General features: G+C 36.7%; 3 protein-coding genes across 3 annotated transcripts; 1 reads left to right on the top strand and 2 right to left on the bottom strand.

Moving 5' to 3' along the window:
- Positions 1–55: 55 nt before the first annotated feature.
- Positions 56–9,333, bottom strand: LOC142505840 (DNA damage-binding protein 1a-like). The gene is made up of 15 exons (XM_075618958.1): positions 8,995–9,333; positions 8,301–8,435; positions 8,140–8,219; positions 7,925–8,008; positions 7,710–7,797; positions 7,411–7,573; positions 5,264–7,260; positions 3,812–4,122; positions 3,336–3,651; positions 3,094–3,249; positions 2,759–2,900; positions 2,113–2,189; positions 970–1,109; positions 529–637; positions 56–415 (listed from the first exon to the last, which is right to left on the bottom strand). Exons 1-15 carry the CDS (start codon positions 9,190–9,192, stop codon positions 221–223), a joined length of 4,191 nt encoding a protein of 1,396 aa, XP_075475073.1. The 5' UTR covers positions 9,193–9,333; the 3' UTR covers positions 56–220.
- Positions 9,334–10,747: 1,414 nt separating this feature from the next.
- On the top strand, positions 10,748–14,552 carry LOC142505078 (IQ domain-containing protein IQM6-like). The gene is made up of 9 exons (XM_075617899.1): positions 10,748–10,873; positions 11,114–11,555; positions 11,636–11,750; positions 11,832–11,897; positions 11,978–12,066; positions 12,145–12,232; positions 12,414–12,653; positions 13,595–13,696; positions 13,768–14,552. Exons 2-9 carry the CDS (start codon positions 11,164–11,166, stop codon positions 14,449–14,451), a joined length of 1,776 nt encoding a protein of 591 aa, XP_075474014.1. The 5' UTR covers positions 10,748–10,873; positions 11,114–11,163; the 3' UTR covers positions 14,452–14,552.
- On the bottom strand, positions 14,254–18,380 carry LOC142505079 (pentatricopeptide repeat-containing protein At1g77405). Its single transcript, XM_075617900.1, has 2 exons — positions 15,341–18,380; positions 14,254–14,407 (listed from the first exon to the last, which is right to left on the bottom strand). The coding sequence occupies exon 1, from the start codon at positions 18,296–18,298 to the stop codon at positions 16,937–16,939; it is 1,362 nt and encodes a 453-aa protein (XP_075474015.1). The 5' UTR covers positions 18,299–18,380; the 3' UTR covers positions 14,254–14,407; positions 15,341–16,936.
- Positions 18,381–19,090: the final 710 nt, after the last annotated feature.

The following is a 19,090-nucleotide window of genomic DNA, read 5'->3' as shown; positions in this document are numbered from 1 at the left end:
TTGTGAGATTATTGTAACTTTCATGTATTCATTTATTATAAGTAATCAACTGAAATCTCATTTGGAGCCGAGGAAAATCCTAAACTAGTTCATATAAGTCGAGCACCAACATCGTCCATACATGGTATTCATGCAAGCGTTCCTCACAAGACATTGTCCCTAACACTAAAATACAGCTAATGTTTCTGAACATTTTGAACAAAAAATATGCAAAATACATTTAGTTCAATGCATAATGTACTCGTTCAAGTAATCTGACAACTTGATTGATCATAACTGGCATAGACGTTCTAAAACTTAACATTGCAGTACTTGGTGATGCAAGAGGCAATGCCAACACAGCTTCTTGTTGCATCCTTGTTAGCTCCAGGAACTGACTCAGAATGTCACCATCAAGGATCGTAGGTGTCCCAACCTATCCACCAACCCCCCAAAAAAAAGAAGAAAAGAAAATCAGTCGGTTTCAGTCCCTCACATATACACGTACACGAAGACAGCACAAGATGAACCAAGTTCACAGGGGCTCACCACATTTTCACGTCTTCGATACTCATTGTGGTCATTTCCTAAAATAGGAGCAGTAAGCGGGTGAATCACCAGCTTAGATTGAACTTCTTCCAGCAACGCACATTCCTCCCTGCAACGAACATATTCATGTGAACAACAGGTCAACAACCCATAAATAATTCCAACCAATTACCATGATAGCCTCGAAATAATACAAGCACGGAGTCATATTTTATACTATATTACGGAATAGAACCATATTTTATAAGGAAATATAGTACTCTTTAAAATCTAACAGTGATGCACACACCCGTAGATATTTTATAAGCCAATTTCAGACTGCTATATCCATGTTTGACAGTAAAGAAAATAACAAGAAAAAAATAGAGGAGAGTAAGGAAGATGCTGGAACTAGAAAAGAGAAAAATGAAAAAAAAAGAGATGAACAGATAGATAACATACCTTGTAAAGGGAATGAAGATTATTATGCTGCCCAACAGAGTAGATGCCATGAAACAGTTATGTGTCAGATTTACAACATTACTAGCAGCATCACAGTCCTTCGTTAGGTCATCTGCTGGGAGTTTGTACGAAAATGATCCCTGCAGACGTTATAAAAATGACAAATCACATATAAGAAATAATGACGTAAAGAACTATATGTTGTAGATCCTACTGATGTCTAGAGAACAAAATTGTTCTTGTTAAAAGAAAAACACCTTTATCAAAGTTTTGGTGGGGTCTGTATGTATATTAGGCACGATCGTTGAAATTGAACTAAGGAGGATAAGTCATCGAGTATGACATAGATGCCATCAAAGCTAGAAAAATACAAATTCCAATTCAAGGTCCTATCGCAAAAACTAGTTAGGGTAGAGTTAGGGACCATGAAAAAAACTTGGCACACGAAGGAGTTCCTAGAAGGATATGAGAAAATATTTCATCAGACAGACCAGAGATTTGGCCCACCAACCTAGAAGAGGATTTGGCAAACTTGCATTTCTAAGAAGACAAGTGTGATCTGCACTTCAAATTGACAGGTTACAAGCCAGGTTTCATCAAGTCGGTTTTACAAGATCAAACTCAGTTTCCAGATTTTGGCTTATGCTCTTGCAGTCACGGATAATTTAAAGTCAATTAAGAATCACAAGGCCTGAAAATGGTAAATTCACACAGTCGGTTTTCAAGGTGAATCTGAATAAATTCCATCCAACTTATGGACAAATTTTTCCATGTGGATCAGCTCATAATAAGTAATAAAGTTATACCGGGTTAAAAATTACAAAAATTGCAGGATACCAAAATCTTCAAGAAGTACAGTATCTCATTGGACTTTCTAGCATTCAACAAACATACCTATGGCTGGCCTCAGTACAATTACTAATTCAAATTCAGAAAAATAATAAGAAAAAGCAAGAACTTTATTTCAGTACGACCCTTAATTTACTCACATGCTGAACACATTTTACTTTCTACCATATTCTGGTACTTCGTGGCATTTCATAAAACACAAGGAAAGAGACATGCATTGTCTAGTCCATGTTATTTAATAAGCCTGTTCGCGTCCAAGCTATCAGAAACTATTGGCTCTAAATAAAATTTTACCTTCCTTATACTCATGGAAATCTCCCCCATATAGTAAGAACAACTAACCATCAAGTTCCGCTCTGGACTTGCCTCATCTGTAACAGGAAGTTGATCAAATTCATTTGATCAAAAGATAAATATTTTGTTTCGGTATGGGCTACACAATAGTTGGAAATGGAAATCATAATGTCTTGAACACACACACACAGCTGTGTGGTTATCTGAGCGTTGAAAATCCACCCTAAATCAGCAAACATCAAACTCAAGGAAGAATTTATTTAATACTGCATTTTTAACAATTCTGAAGTCCTATAGTTGGATAATCAAGTAAAGGGTAATGCACTTTTCAGAAGCAGCTTAAGATGCTCATAATTTAAAACAATTCCAAAAGGTCTTGGATAGGATAGCACATATTTTCAGTATGCTACCAAAATGTACTAGAAACAGGAAAAATTATTAGAAATCAAAGAATATATTATGGCATTGGATATGATATCATTAAAAAATAAGATGTATCTTCGGTATTTTTTATTGTAATTTTAGTATAGGAAAGATTTCCTATCATATTTTGGAGGAGATATTTTCACCTATATAAAGTAGTGTTTGAATTCTAAATCAAGACACACACACACACATAACGAAGTTTACTAACTCTTCAATTTACCTTCTAAATGATTTGCACATGACACGACAGCAATACTCCCCTTGCAATCTGAAACAACAGCAGTATCTACATCCATAAGCATGCAGTCACCAACTAGCCGTTGGACAGGATCACAGTATACTAGCTCCAGTTTTCTGGAATCCTGGATTCAAACAGTAAATGGTAGTTTATAGTAATTCAACCAAATACTTAAGAATATATTTCGATACTACCATCTCTAGTATTTAAGCTTCTTTTTCTTTCCATCTTGAAACAACACACACTTCTGGTGAAATGTTCAGATCAGGGAAAATGAACTGGTTACTGCGCAGAATATAAACAGTATAGTTGCTGACCTCATGGTACAAATAGAAAAGAATACCATCACAACAATCCCCAACAACAATCCTGGTGAAATGCGCAGTTAAAGTCATGATTGTAAAACGCGTTCTTCCAACAGCCAATCTCCTGACCCTCTGAGAGTTATCATTTGGAAAACTGCAAACATAAAACTGAAAACAAAAATAGCACTCTTTACAAGATCCCCAACAATCTTCACCAAGGTTCCTGTAGCAGAATAAAGAATTTCCCGACTTACAGAACTACCGGCAGAAGCCAAGAAATACCGATCCATGTAAGGGCACACAGCAAGGACCATCCCAGGCCAAATGGTTGAATAAGCTAATCGCAATTTCCATGCTTCAGTTTCTTCAAGTTTGATTCCATCACAGCTATTATCTTCCAGGCAGCTGCAGAGACTACTGCTTGAAAGCTGTTCTGCAGCACAACCACCAATGTCGCAGAAAGATGGATTTTGATCGGACGATGAACCCGTCTTGGAACATAGTGTGGCAGAACCACTGTCAGAATACTGCATACGTTCAAGGCAAAGAACCACCAAACGACCTTTTGTACTGTAAAAAACACACCACAGTTACATTCAGCATGTATATAAATCAAAAGAACTCCAATAAAATCTACTAATTAAAACCAAAATCAATACACCCTAAGTAACAGTAATATGAAAACTTCCTGGAAAATGCATTAAAGCCCTCCACAAGGTAGATATCTAACCTTTCAGCTTCACCACTAGGCATTATGGCCGGACAAGCAGATAGGCTCGTCCCAACCACCAGCACATGCTCATTTCCAACTTTCACAAGATTCATGCATTCCCCTGTCTCCCCAAATTCAAATTTGAAAGATGAAAATAAACTGCCCGTCACTGGATCCACATAACAGATGTCAGATGAACATGAATCATTATCCAAATCCGTCCTCATGACAAGCAATAATTTGCTCTCATTGTGATATAACACTTTTCTAGGCGTGCCCCCAAGATGAAATTTCTGAACATTAAGCCTCTTACTTGGCACCATTTCCACCTATGACACAATTAGGAAGTATCCTGATGTCAAAAGCAATTAGAGAAAATTTCTCGGCGTCTCAAGAGTCAAGTCATTATGAGCAGAAAGTTGCAAAGGCTAACATAATACCTTTCATTTCTATCTAATAATGTCATACAGTTTCGGTAAACACTAAATATGTGCATTCTGAAAATAGAAGGTGCGCGACCATGAAACTTCTCGAGGGTGAATAACTTTGATGTTTATTTCAAAGGTTGAGGGGGTAATGGGGAAGACCTAACTGATCTACCACGAAGGATTTTCTTTTTATAATTTTTAGTGAATTACCTAGAAAGTAGGTCAATGCAGGCTTTATCAAAAAAATAGTGCTTCAGTCATTTCAGGCAAACATGTTTATTGGATTTACAGGCCATCTGTGTAAGAATATGATTATTTTGGCACCAGGCAGTGTTCTACAAAAGATCTGAGCTTTATAAAATTTTCTCCAACTGTACAGATTTACAACAACCAATTACACAATATGGTTGTAGTTCAGTGCTATATCCAGAATTCTTGTAGAACATTTTTTTGGCACAAACTAATACAACCACAATTTAATTCATTATGTTTTCATGTTTGATATTATTCTCACGTAGTACATCAACTGCTTGTACTAGATCCAACATAGAGCTAAAAATATAGGATTTGATTGCAAAACAGAGTAGAACAGTGAAAAAATTGGTACCAAATCAAGGGACTCAATTCAACCACCTCAACCCATTTCCCTTCAAGATGCAGGACACCTATAGTAGTTCTCAGCTTCAATTGCAATTTTCACAAAAACCAAAGAAATCATAATTCAAATTTCCATCAAGTAATTTCTGACTCATGAGGCGTTGTACAGAGAATGGGTCATTCTACCAATGGATGGTTAAGAATTGAGATGACCTATTATTATATGGCAAAAGTAATATTCTTAAAATCTATTTCATGTCCATCTCAATCATTTCATATAATTATGTATGTATGCTCTCAAGACAGAGAAAGATACGCCCACAAAGAGGCCATTCGGCTTTAGCACCAATTTTGGAAAATAAAAGTGAAATGCAAAAGCATTTCAAAAAGGGAAAAGTTGAAGCAGAGGCAGAATCAATCAACATCAAGTATAGACTTATTTTACCAGATGAAGACTGTTCTCCGCAACAAATAAAATTCCTCCAGGGCATTCCACTGAACACACAGGAGAGACATGAGTGGAAGGTTGAAAGGAGATGGAGGTATACGAGAGGCTATGTCTTGCAGTATGCACTAACCAAGGCCTATCACTGAGAGCAATTACATCAGCATCAAGGGAATCACCCAAGGAAACCAAGAAAACAGGCGTGATACCAATACGACGCACAGCAATCAGCTGAAGATTAATTGGAAACTCTCCTTTAGCCTTTCCAGATGCATTGGAAATGGATATTGGTAGTACTTTATGATTTGGAGATGTATACTTCCATGTGGCCTGAGTATTCACCATACAAGAACCAACAGCAGACTGCTGACAAGAAGACCTAGCTGATAATAGTGTAGAAGTAACAGGCCACTCGAACCTAAGAAGCATCCCATTCCTTAATCCCGAAAGAACATACAGACGATCAACAAAGACAAGCCTTACATCTTGAGGAACACAACCACTAATAGCAGCTCCCATGGTGTTCGTTAATGAAATAAACCCTATAGCAAAAATTTGCAGCCCCTTGTCGCATGTAAAGGATACAACTTCTACTGAAGGCTTATGAGTACCGATAACAAACATGTAGTCATTATTTCCAATTGTAAGAGGCGCCATATGGTGGTTATCTCCATAATTTACTAATGATTTATTCAGCTCAAGGTGCTTTTGAGGTATGGAAAAACAAGACACTTCATTCTGCAATTTCACGCACTGAATCTCATATACTTCGTAATGATGTGTCAATGAAGCTCTAATACCAAGGATGAATAAGAAGCACGGACTGGAAGTTGCTACAAGGATTATACCATCTCCAACAGCTCCAAGACTTATGGACATATTATCGGGGAACCATGAAGTCCAAATAGGAGATACAAGAGTAATACCTTTTCTATGTACAGCTCCACTAGGCAAACATAGTCTGACTCCATATTGGTGGATCTGGACCATCACCCCATCGGCCACAAGACCACAAGCCAAAGTACAGACATCAGGCTGAAAACCAACAGAATCAGTCACATCAGAAAAACTAATGCCAACAGAGAGCACCCTGGTTTCTTCAATGAATGACAGTACAAGAAAAGAATGATAGGGATCAGATGCTTCCATTTTTAATGTCCAAGTACCAGTAATACCCTGATAAATAGGAGCAGTTTTTAACGATTTTTCCACACTGATACCACTTCGAATGATTCGTAAAGATCCTTCAGGAGCCATCCCAGAGCAGGCGAACATTTGATCGAATTTCTCTTCAGGATAATCAACAAATGTCATATCCAAGATCGGCGCAATATTTTGAATCGGACTTCTGTGGCACAATAACCCCTCTTCAAATTTTAATACCATTCCGTCAGTCATGTCAACAATGGTTGCCACAAATCCACCATCAAGCCACAAAAGAGCCTTAGATGGTAAACCTCTGCAAAGAGAAGCAGATAGATTTACTCTGATGCGATCAGAGTCAAAAAGAACTTCCATTGCATATATATCTCCAGAATCTGCACTAAAAATTATCCTGGGAATATATGAGTCACCAGGTTCCCAACTCCATGAGCAGACATAATTAGAACCAGGTTTAACGCTACTGTAATCATCGATGTTCATCGGGTCATCATATTTATTTATGTCACTAAGCTCCAACAACGCAGACGCAGCAATGCTACACGTACATTCTTCATCCATAATATCTGGTATTCCAACATGTTCATATTTTTTTCCCTCAAATGGAGTAAAATTCAAACTTGTTCTATAAACACAAGAAGGATTATGAGCATTCCTAAAATCCATCAGGACAACATCACCAGCCCTAAACAGGAAGGCATATCCGTGAACATGAGGGACTTCAACAATATGATGTGCTAAGGGTCCAGCTTCAGCAAACTTATATAATACGTGGATTGCATGTTCCTCAATGTTCCATTCCAACAAAAGAAGTTCATTCCGATAAAAAGATCCCCTTCTGTAGAACAAGAAGAAAACTTCTAAGAATGGTAAATGAATATGTTTTATTTCTCGAATACAGCCAAAGCACCAAAAAAAAAATCATTTGGTGCAAAGATAAAATTAAATGATAGGAAAGTAGTTCTCAATCTCAAAGCTAAGACATAAAACATTCCTATTTAAAAGAATGGCCAAAACTGGCTTATATTCCTTCCCGGGCTGAGAGTTTTCTTTTGAGATGAAGCACATGCTCCATATAGTTCCAGAGATATTAGTAGATCCTCTATCAGTTTGCAGAAATTCATCTTTTTCAGGAGGACAAGAGATTCTCTAAAATTAGTAAAACAGAAAAAAGAAGAGGTTAGAAAATTTTGTAGCATTTACTGAATATAATTTTCACACAACGAATTAAGAGGACAGCACCAATACAAAATCAATGGTGGTCGAGCATATGCTCAATCCCAACCTTATCAATGATTTGACCATTGGAGGAAAATGAAAGCGAGAAAATAACCAACTGGTCCTCATACGCACTGGCAGCAACAAAGCAACCACTGTATAGGGCAAAGCATTAAACAAACTACATGAATAGCAATTCTAAAATCTCTGAGTGGAAACTGATGTAGCTGTTTATCGTTGGAAAACTCAAGTATGAACAATAGTAGCCAGGGACTAAATCACCTGGAATCAACAGTCAACATCCTTCCAACTTCATGTCTCGAGTTTCCAGGAGCAGAAAGTTGTAAATGAGTCAATGGGAAAAACCTGCAAGATTTAAAGAATAAATAAGTAAGCAACCACTCTCACACGACTATTTTGTGAAATAAGCCTGAAGCTTCAAAATAGGAAAAATGATTTCAAGAAAAAGATAGCAATAAAATATCACCGAATAGAACCTGTGCATTTCGTTGCAAAATGAAAGAAACGACAGCTTCCCTGAATCAGAAATGACAAGCAATATATCCTTCCCTCGTAACTACCAAACAATCAAGCAATTAATCCTCAACAATTTCCAAGAAAAAAAATTGGCAAAAAAAAAAGAATTAGCATAAAAAACCTTGGAACTCTGTGCTTGAAATCTCTCATTCCAAGGAAGAACTGCAATATCTTTTATCGTACCAAACACAGGTTGTTCGGTGATAGATTGCATAACGCCATCTTCATCGATTATCGCAAGTTCTATTGATGTCTCCTGAAACAAGGTTTGGCAGAAAGTGAGATTTTATGGCAACATCTCTGAACGACTTGAATTCTTGTAAGAGTTATTAATTAAGGTTCATAAACGACTTGAATTCTTGTAAGGCAATTTTGTGATTCAGTCACGGCATGCTGTATGTGGAAGATGCTGACATGCATATTTTTTTGGACATAGTCACCGAGAAATAGAATCCAGAGACTGATAAAAAAAAATATAACATACATTGTTTGCCTAAGAAAAACCGCTCAAAAATCACTCGATTTTTTTCAGAAAAGCAGTTCATTCGGTCAGTTCATGAGCATCGTTACTGTTTCGGACCAAACCAATGGGCTCCTTTGGACTTAATCAATCTCCAGTCACCCGGGGTGAAAAAAGACGATGATTCCATGAAAATCAATCACAAATTACGAAACAAATGACTGAACCTAGTCACGCACACGAACACAAACACAGCTCAACAACGACTACGGCTTAAATGCTTACCTCGAATTTCTGATATCCAATCAAAAGAACACTCAAGAAAATAAAATTCACATAGGAACATAAGAAAAACCTTGCCGAAGACGACGTCGTAGGACGCGGGGGAGCGGAAGTGACCACGTACAGCTTGAAGAACTACGCTGCCTCTGAGTAATGTCTTTGCCAAATAACAAGCGCTGGCGTTGTTGCAGGAGGCCGATCGCGAGTTACGGTTGGCGTTTTGCCTTGCTGATGCCGATGAAGAGGAAGATTCATATTCCGGAACCGCCATTTTTATCTCCGAGAGAAGGATTGGATTTGATTGATTGGGAGAAATTAAATTGTGAATCAAATCATTGGCTATGTCCCTCTATGAAGATGGGGAGTGAGTCAACAGCAGTTAGCGAGGGAAAACTACGGGTCAGTTAGCAAAATAAGTCCGGCAAACATTTAAAAAAAAAAACATTTGAAGAGTGTCATTTAAATTTCTCCATTCTGGCCCAATGATTTTTTCTCAAAAAATTATGCATAAACATTGAAAATTCGATATTATTATATAATATTTGAATATAAAATATTTTAAATCTGACATTGATATATATATTTTTGAGTATTTGAAAATATATAAAAAAATATTTGTATTAATTATATGTATTTTTTCAGAAGAAAATCGATATAAAAAATTGAAAATATGAAAATATTGGATTACAAAATATTTTTTATCTAGTACTAATATATCATTTTGAATATACAAATATGTATGACAAATATTCGTATTAATGACTCATGTCTTTTTCGGATGAAATCGGTACAAAATATTAAAAATGTGGTATTAATACATGATATTCCAGTATCAATTATTTCAAATATGATACTAATATATAATATTTAAGCAAACAAACAAGTGTAGCGAATATTGATATTAATACAATTGTTCCATTTTATACTAAAATTTTAATATTTTGTATTTGATTTAAAATAATTATTACTTCAATATCATATATTTCTTCGGATTTTCAAAGTTTGGTACCAAATTTTATCCGAGAAACACGTGGTCCAATGAGTGCATAAACATTTTTTTGCGTGAATCACAACAATTTTTTATTTTTATTTTTTGGTTTTACAAAGACTAAACACAAATACAAATATCGGGTGAGGATTTAAAAACAATTCTCCCATAGAAGTTCTAGTATGTACCAATGGTATGATTGGTCGAAAGTCCGATGCCTACTCTCAAATTACGTCAAATCATAGGCAAAATACTATTTAAATATCATTCCAAATAATATAATTCGTCTAAACACCTTTTGGTCAGTAGTTATGAATTTTTTGTAAACGTTTAATTAAGTTGAAACACAATTAATTTCTTCTTTTTTTCCATGTCTTACGACTAAATTAAAAGTAAAAAATATGGAGACATCATTGTTTGATAATAGTAAGATTCAAATAAATGTGGTAAAAACCCAATTGCCAAAGAAAAACTAAGGATTTGCTCTATGCCTTCCGTCTTTATAAATAATATGAAGTTAAGTCATTATTAAGCATTTTTTTTTCTTAGGCATTCCCTATTTTGGGGGGGGGGGGAACTCCTTATACCTCTCATTTGATTGTTCCTGGTGAACTAATTCTATGAGTGACTCGAAAAATAATAATAAAAAAGCTCAGACTCGATTCTAATGGATTTACATCTCTAAATAGGAAGATTGTCGTCGACATGTCCACCAATTAATCTAATTCAACACCGTGGTTGAAAACTGTTATCTATTGTTATGTGATCTATCTCTCCTCTTATCCATTGTTTCCTGACCTCCTATATATAGTAATACAGTTGTTTTCCAAGAAACACATAAACAAATATTTGATACGCTCACAGAGACAGGGAGAGAGCTTTGTGATTCCATCCTCTCTCCCACCCGCTTTCTTCTTCTCCTTTTCTCTCCATCTTTCTCATTGGATTTCTACAGAGATTCGAGGTAACATATTACATACAAATCCATTATGGGCTCTTGTTTGCACTTGGAAAATATTAAATTATATACATTCTAGATGTTGGTTCATGCATTTGATGAATGTATTTTGATTGATACAACTTGTATTCTTTAAAAAAAATGTTGAGAATATGGCCTTTCTCGTTTATGTTGAGCATCAGGATTCCAGTTAATTTCTTCCTTTTCCCTCATTTATTTATTGATCAAATTTGTGAATATGGCAAGAAATCAATCTATCAGAGCATTCTTATTGGTTGGTTCTGGTTTTGAGAGGAATGGGAATGACATTTGCATGTTCATTGGATGATCTGGATAGCCGATTAGTGAGATCAGTCAGTTTTGGAGGTAACAACACGAGGATTGCTCCATCTGTTGGTTTTAACGTTGGAGAATCTAAAATGAAATCTTTTGGTTCGGCCAATATGATCCTTGAAGGATCCCTTAGCTTTAAGAGGAGGGAATTAGAGCCCAAAATCTCCATCCAGACTCCGGAAGAGCGTGCATCAATCAGCTTGACAAGTAGCTACAAATTGCCCATACTCAAAAAACCACTGCCATATTCCGACAATGACAGACATCTGGCTGCTGTGAGGTTGCAAAAAACATACAAGAGTTTTCGAACACGAAGGCAACTCGCAGATTGTGCTGTTCTGGTGGAGCAAAGATGGTACCTACCCTTTATGCTTTAGCTATTTAATATAGCATCGCATTCCATTGTGTTCCTGATTTGGAATGTTTGTCGTTTAGGTGGAAGCTTTTAGATTTTGCTGAGCTCAAACGTAGTTCTGTATCATTTTTCGACATCGAGAAACCTGAAACGGCTATTTCACGTTGGTCAAGAGCAAGAACAAAAGCAGCCAAGGTGCTGTATGTACAATTACTCGCTGCACTTCGTTGTTTTTCAATTTTCTTACGACCAAGGCTCTTTCTTCATTAATGTTAGGTGGGGAAAGGTTTGTCAATAGCTGATAATGCCCGGAAACTAGCTTTGCAGCATTGGCTTGAGGCGGTAAGTGTCTGTGATTTGAGTTATTTTCAATGGATGATGTTCATTTATGAAATCAAGGTATTTCTATATTGTGTTCTCAGATTGATCCTAGGCACCGCTATGGCCACAACTTACAATTCTACTATATCAACTGGCTCCATTGTGATAGTAAACAACCCTTCTTCTACTGGTAACTTTCATGTACTACAAAGTGAAGAAGTTTCATTTGTCTACATCTATCTCTATGACAGTTTACTTTGAACTTCAGGCTGGACATTGGAGACGGTAGAGAAGTAAATCTAGAGAGATGTCATAGATCAAAACTTCAACAACAGTGTATCAAATACCTTGGTCCGGTAAGTTGCACAACCCCATGTAGAAGTTCTTGATTTTGCTGAATATATATCCATGATGCGCAATCTCTTAGATTCGACTTATCACTGAAACCTCAACATGGCTAATGTGAAATAGCACAGAATTGTCTTTTTCACCTGACTAGATTGAATTGAGCAAATTACTCCCTATTCAACTTTGTAGATGGAGAGACGTGCATATGAAGTTATCATAAGTAATGGGAAGTTAATATACAAAGAATGTGCCAAAATTCTGGACACAAGGGAGGGGCCAGAAGATGCAAAATGGATCTTTGTGCTCAGTGTGTCCAAAATCTTGTACGTAGGACAAAAGAAGAAGGGTACTTTTCAACATTCCAGTTTCTTAGCAGGAGGTGCAACATTATCTGCTGGACGATTAGTTGTAGAAAATGGTGTTCTGAAGGTAAAGAATATAACACAATGCCATCTCTTTTTTCTTTTTCTTTTTCTTTTCCTGGTAATGTTATTCATCTCCCAAAATACAACCACACACTCTCATGTATTTTAATTTTCTTACCCCGAAAATATATTTTTCCTTTCTACATATTGAAATATAATAATTACATTCGATTTAATTTTTCAACGTTAATTCCAAGAAAATTTTTTATTACTATATTACATTATAACTCAAAATATATATTTCAAATTTTAAATAATACCACCCAATAATTTAGTACAGTAAGGGAGTGTTTGGTTTGGTGGATAAGGTGGGTTTATTTTTTTTAACCCACCTTATCCCTCGTTTGGATACGCGTGATTATTTAACCAAGTCAATACCTCCTATGAATGATTAGGTTATATTAGGTGGGTTAAAATAATACCTCCTCACCCCCTAGGATTATTTATCCAACTCTTAATACTTCCTATTTTTCCAATTTTACCCTTCTCCTATATCCAAACTCACCACCACTTCCCGCCACGACCGCCGCCACCGACCACTGACCGCCGCCGCCGCCGACCACCGACCGTCGCCGCTGCCGCCACCGACTGCCGCCGTCCCCGGACCGCCGCCGGCCGTCGACATCGCCGGAGTGGAAGAAGAAAAAAAAAGAATGAAAGGGCAATTTTGTCATTTCATCATAAAATTCAAAATTATCCTACACTTAAAAATCATATCAAACATAACACCATATATTACATTCCTACAACAATAATTTTCTTTATCATTTACTTACTAATCATTAGTTTATTTTATCCTCTAAACCAAACGCAGCCTAACAGTTCAGTTTTCCCAAAACAAAGCCTCGCAAAGCCCATCCCCTTTCTTCTTTAATAATTGGTAATTTAAACTAATTGCAAAGGGTCAGGTGACATGAAATGTATGATCTGCTGTTTTGGACACAGGCAGTTTGGCCACACAGTGGACATTACCTTCCAACAGAAGAAAACTTTGAGGAATTCATGTCCTTTCTTATGCAAAATAATGTTGATCTCAGTGTTGTTCAGGTAAGATACATTATGGACTTTGGTTGTACTTTTGTCAAACATGGAAAAAGCTAATTTCGAGTATGTTGCAGAAAGCACCGAGTAATGAACTCGAAGTTTGCGTTGGCCTGCGTAGTAGCATATCAGTACCAGATTTCCGGTATGCTGGAGGCCACGAGATAAAAAACGTAGAGGGCTCGAGGAAAAAACATTCAAAGGATGACGAAAATATGCAACCCCCAATATCAAGATGGTCCAGGAAACTACAGTCAAAAATCGCTCTCCTTCAAATTCCAAAGAGGGAGGAAGCGGTAGAGTTGTTCAGGACACCAAAACCAGGGTCTCCTTATATTCCAGATAGTCCACTGGATGATGGATACGAGACAGCAGACGAATACCTTTCAGATTCAGAGTTCTCGTTCTCCAAGCATAACTTATTCGATCAAGATACTGAAGAAGAGGAATATGAAAAATATGTCCCTCAAGAAAAGATAATAAAGAGGATAAACTCACACAAAGGGATGAAATCTTATCAGCTGGCCAATCAATTATCATGTAGATGGACAACAGGAGCTGGACCGCGAATTGGATGTGTCAGGGATTATCCTTCAGAGCTCCAGTTCCGTGTGCTAGAAGAGGTAAGTTTGTCTCCCAGAAGTGCATTGTCATCACCTCGTAGAAGTGCAAGACCAACTGTTACTGTGGGATGGAATCTTACTCCTACCAACACCGCTGCATGTAGAAAGAAAAGTCCACTGGCTATAGAATCATCATAATTCATCCACACAAAAGAGGAGGAAGAATTGGTGTAATTGACAAGTGCAGTCTTGGGAGTGGAAAACATTCCCTCTTAATTTATGAATTTGTTTTTGTTCCATCTATCCATGATTGCCTTCCTAAAATTTACCTATGTAAAATACTTCAAAATTTGTAGGTCAGATAGTTTGTTGGTGTTTGACTCTTTAGCTAAAAACTGTATGTGCCATCATCATCCACGTCTTTCGATCATCTCGTATCACATTCCAAACAATCTATAAAAGTTAAACAAAATCTACCATTCTCATTTGAGTTTCTAGTTAGAATTAGATTAGGATGTTTCTATTTCCAAATTATTACAAAGTTTTGGAAGGTTTTATCCAATGTTCTTTAATTTATGTAATAAAACTAGGTTTGGAAGCCCCCAAGGCACCGGTGGTGTTTCGTTAAAAATAATTATAAACTATATACAGATTTATTGGGTTGTTTATATAATAATTAAATTATATAAATATTTAAGAAGTAATTCATACTTCTCGATGAATGAGAATTTATATTCTAATTGATTTTCATTAATAATAGGATTCAAAGAAAATCAGTTGGTAAAACTACATTGTTTCATATTACATGAATATAATAATATATATTTTGAAATTTTTTTGGAGCCAATTAAGTTGCGAAAATTACAATTAAATGAACGAAATGGATAGGTTTACTTCGACAAGGACTCAAGGCATACATAATGGCTGGAAAAATGGAACAGCCATTTTGCACGCAAAGAGATTTTATCTTTGCTTTTAAACATTACCCTCGCAGGTTGAATCCAATTCAATAAATGGAATGACAAGTGTGGCTTACTAAACCTCCTCAATGTTAATAAAAGAAAACCGAATGGATTACGATACACACCGTTTGAAGTTGGTAGTGATTTTCCACAATCATCACTACTCCACATATTTGATGAACCAAAATGGCTGGTACAGCTGCATTTCCTCCAGTAGCAGTACAGTTTCCTGGTCGCTCCAACTATCCCCATCCACATCCCTGTAATATATCATGAAACTGGCCTTCATTTTAGGAAAACCAGTAGTGGCAAATTGGTAACTAAATGACTCAATGGTCCACATAAAAGAAATGAAAGCCATAAAATTACCTGAAGTGAGAATTGGGTAATTTTAACAGAAAAAAGATAGTCCCCATTGTATGTATTCATTTATCAATTTTTATACTATGAGGTAAGTACTTGAGGTTACAGATATAAATAATATAATATTATGTAGTATAAATCATAATACACAAATTTTCAAATATGGCAGCTTTTGTAACTAAATTTAGATATTACATAATAAACTAACTTGAAAGGATGAAGAAAAAACCAATCAATCACTCTACAATTGGATATGCACGACTAACATGAGAGACCAGCTTTTGGTATCATGTTGACCAGTGTAAAATTAAGATATCATAAACACAGGACTTCCACCATGGGAAAAGCTAAGTGAAGATATCATATAGAAGTATGTCTAAAGATTCAATGTCACAGGTGATAAGTGCAACCTTGTTAATAACAAAATGTATCCATAGTTAAGAGTTCAGTCGTCCTCTCAAAATATATCCACCAGTTACTTCAGAATGGAGTAAAAGTTTTCCTGAGTTATTCAAGTTAATAACTTTATTCGATTAACCGAACCCATGAACTAGAATATTTCACTTTGTTCCAGAAACTAATCGTGCACACTAAAATTTCACAAAGCAAGATATAACCCGGCACTCCGACGCCCTTTATCAACCCTACTGCCAGGAATTGCCCTAGTTGGCCTGATCACGTGTAATTCAACCCATGTCATTTGCGGTATCCTCCAACGTAACCCCTCATAGAGCTGAACTATTCCAGAGTACAGGCCAGAAGCTGCCCATATGATATAGTCTCCAACATAGCATACCGCCATGCCCTGATGTCTGTCTGTTCTCGCCATTCCATGAAACCCTCTCCACTTCCACAATTCCGAGCACCGCTGAATGTGGTCTATTAACCACTCTCTTGATCCCAACCAAGAAATAATAAATTTTCAATCCATCGACATTCAAGTCTTGAATCTCTTGCATGGTATCTGAGCAGTCCTATATGACCTGACTGTGGGGATCATACTCAGTTTCAAGTTGTTGTTGGGGTGGGCTCAGATCAGGTTTGTCATCATCTTCATTGTCCTCGGGGATGATTTCACCTTGATTAGATCTTTTACCTGATTCTCAATACCACTTTCAATGAGCCCCCAGAAGTTATTGTAGCAAACCCATTTTTCCATCCAACTTTAGGGCATCGTACATTAGCAATTAAATGAAAAACTTTAATCGGACCACATATCTATTATTTGGCTACCAGCAGTTAGAAACCCCTGGGCTGTCACATTTATGTCGCATCCTGAGCCTATGAAACTGTTGGCCACCAGTGTTTTCCACACCAGAGTTTTCCAGGAAAACACTGGTGTGCAGCTTGAAACTACATTATATGCTTGATGTGAAGGTCTTATATGAGGCTCTTTCTTGGCTCAAAGATGGTTTCACCTTGATCGCCTCTTTTACCCGATTCTCAATACCACTTTCAACAAGCACACGAAAGCCCTTTTCTAGCAAATCCATCTTTCCGTTTGACTCTAGGGCATCACACACTAACTTATAAGTATACTCCCTAGGAATTGACCCTCCCTCAACAAGCTCAACCAAGAAATCCCTTGCCTCAATCACCCTCCCTGCTTCACATAAGGCATGAATTATAGGTGTATATGAACTTGAAGTTGGCACCCCATGATTCCTTTTTTGCATAATTCTCAACATCTCAATAGCCTTTTCAACCTCATTCACTACACTGTAGTATCTAATGAAGGAATTATAAGTAATTCTGTTAGGTACACATCCTCTTCTAGACATTTCGTCAAACAGTTCCAGTGCTCTCCCAATCCTACTAGTCTTACAACAACCATTGATCAGAGAATTGTAAGTCACGACATCTGGAACAAACCCTTTAAACAACATTAATCGAAACAAATGATTCGCCTCCCACATACGTCTACGTGTAGCTTTTCGACATGCGGTTTCCATGGCATACCTACAATAAGAACTAATCAAAACCGTGTATGTAAAGGCATCAGGGGGATATCGAAACCCAGGCAACTCCATTTGTTCCAGCAAGAATCTCGCTCTTTTGAAAAAACCAACTTGACAAAGGGCGTAAATTATGGTATTATAAGCATAAACGTCAGGCTTGCAGTGAAATTGCTTCATCCTATAAAATGCTGACAAAGCCTCATTCGCTAAACCTTCTTCCCCTAAAGCTTTGATCAAGCAAGTCATGGTTGCAGTTGTAACAAGATTGCATTTTTCTGACCTCCGCGACATGTTTTTCAAGAAATCCCACAGTAAATTCAATCTATTCCCTTTAACTAGAACAAGAGCCATCTCCTTACAGGTTTGCTCATTGTGTTGAAACCTGAAATGGGTTTCAACCCAATAGTAAAACTCTAGTGCCTTTTCCAGTCCATGATTCAATTTCTTGGGGTTTCTATGAGCTGCCGGGCCAAGAATGAGAGAACCCTTCTTGTATTTAACGGATTCTTGTTTGAGGTTCCTTTGTTTGAGTGGGGAGCGGTGTCGGGAGGGCTTTTGCCGGCCGATGGATCTGAAGGATTGAAACAGGTGTAATGGGATAAACCTTAGGACTTGAATAACGCTTTCTGAGGTCCAAATGAGGTGGTGGTGAGGAAGAGCGGTGTTGAAGGGCTTGTTTTGGATTATTGCTTGCAGAACTTGTTTCGCGATGGTACTAGTTTGGGTGACAAAACAGCGGCAGAGCGGCGGCGATCTAAACATAAAGAAACTAACTGGTGTCGTCGGAGCAGGGCCTCGGCGGTATTGACTACAGTAGTTGTATTCTTCAAATTAGATTTGTGCGCATTGAGTTTTATTTCACAATTAAATGTGAAAAACAATGGCATTTAACTTTTTTTAAAAAAATATTACATTTCCAAATATACATTTAATCTTCTAAAATAACAGAATTTTATATGTCAAAAAACAGAACATGAAAATAATTTTTGAAATTCATCAATCCAAACGCAATCAAAAGACTTTTGTTCTTAAAAAACACTAAAAAAATGACATACATGAAGTTTACATTAAAATTCAGTGATAAGTTCGTGTTGAGCAAGATTATGATCTCTTTTATTTGTTGTACGATAGCAACATGTAACTATAGTGTAGTACGTCTTATGCTCTTAAGTTTCAGCATAAACACCGAAGATCAGTTAACAAAAAGATCAAAAAAAAATTGTGGATAAAGATCAATGATTGAGATAACGATGAGATATTAGTCACAAAGTAGCCAATGGGCAAGAATCGAGATGTTAGTTCAATGGTCAGGGTGTTACCCAGTAATGTCCGAGATGTTCTTCCATACTACTTAAATTTAGCTCGAGTTGAAGTTAAGTGCTAGGTTGAAATATTTGGATATGTTTGCGAGCTACTAAAATTATTAGTTGAAAAGCTAAGAATATTTTTATTTAATATATTATTTTATCATATTAATAACTATTAAACAAGTTCATTTTGACTTTAATTTCTATTGAAAAATATTTGAAAATTTCGAGTTCGACTAGAATTCAA

This window comes from Primulina tabacum, chromosome 10, assembly GCF_025594145.1.
Source record: "Primulina tabacum isolate GXHZ01 chromosome 10, ASM2559414v2, whole genome shotgun sequence".
In the NCBI taxonomy this organism is placed as follows: Eukaryota; Viridiplantae; Streptophyta; class Magnoliopsida; order Lamiales; family Gesneriaceae; genus Primulina; species Primulina tabacum.
The sequence above is the reverse complement of the archived record's forward strand: the minus strand, read 5'-3'. Positions and strand labels throughout refer to the sequence as shown.

Bases quoted from the DNA above. Each gene is read 5' to 3' on its own strand.
- LOC142505840 (XM_075618958.1), bottom strand. From the start codon at position 9,192: ATGGCGGTTCCGGAATATGAATCTTCCTCTTCATCGGCATCAGCAAGG. The intron at 3,652-3,811 runs GTTAGATATCTA...TGTTTTTTACAG, and splicing joins CCTAGTGGTGAAGCTGAAAG to TACAAAAGGTCGTTTGGTGG. The intron at 416-528 runs GTGAGCCCCTGT...GTTGGTGGATAG, and splicing joins ATCGAAGACGTGAAAATGTG to GTTGGGACACCTACGATCCT.
- LOC142505078 (XM_075617899.1), top strand. From the start codon at position 11,164: ATGGGAATGACATTTGCATGTTCATTGGATGATCTGGATAGCCGATTA. The intron at 12,067-12,144 runs GTAACTTTCATG...TTTGAACTTCAG, and splicing joins AAACAACCCTTCTTCTACTG to GCTGGACATTGGAGACGGTA. The intron at 12,654-13,594 runs GTAAAGAATATA...TTTTGGACACAG, and splicing joins TAGAAAATGGTGTTCTGAAG to GCAGTTTGGCCACACAGTGG.
- LOC142505079 (XM_075617900.1), bottom strand. From the start codon at position 18,298: ATGTTTAGATCGCCGCCGCTCTGCCGCTGTTTTGTCACCCAAACTAGT.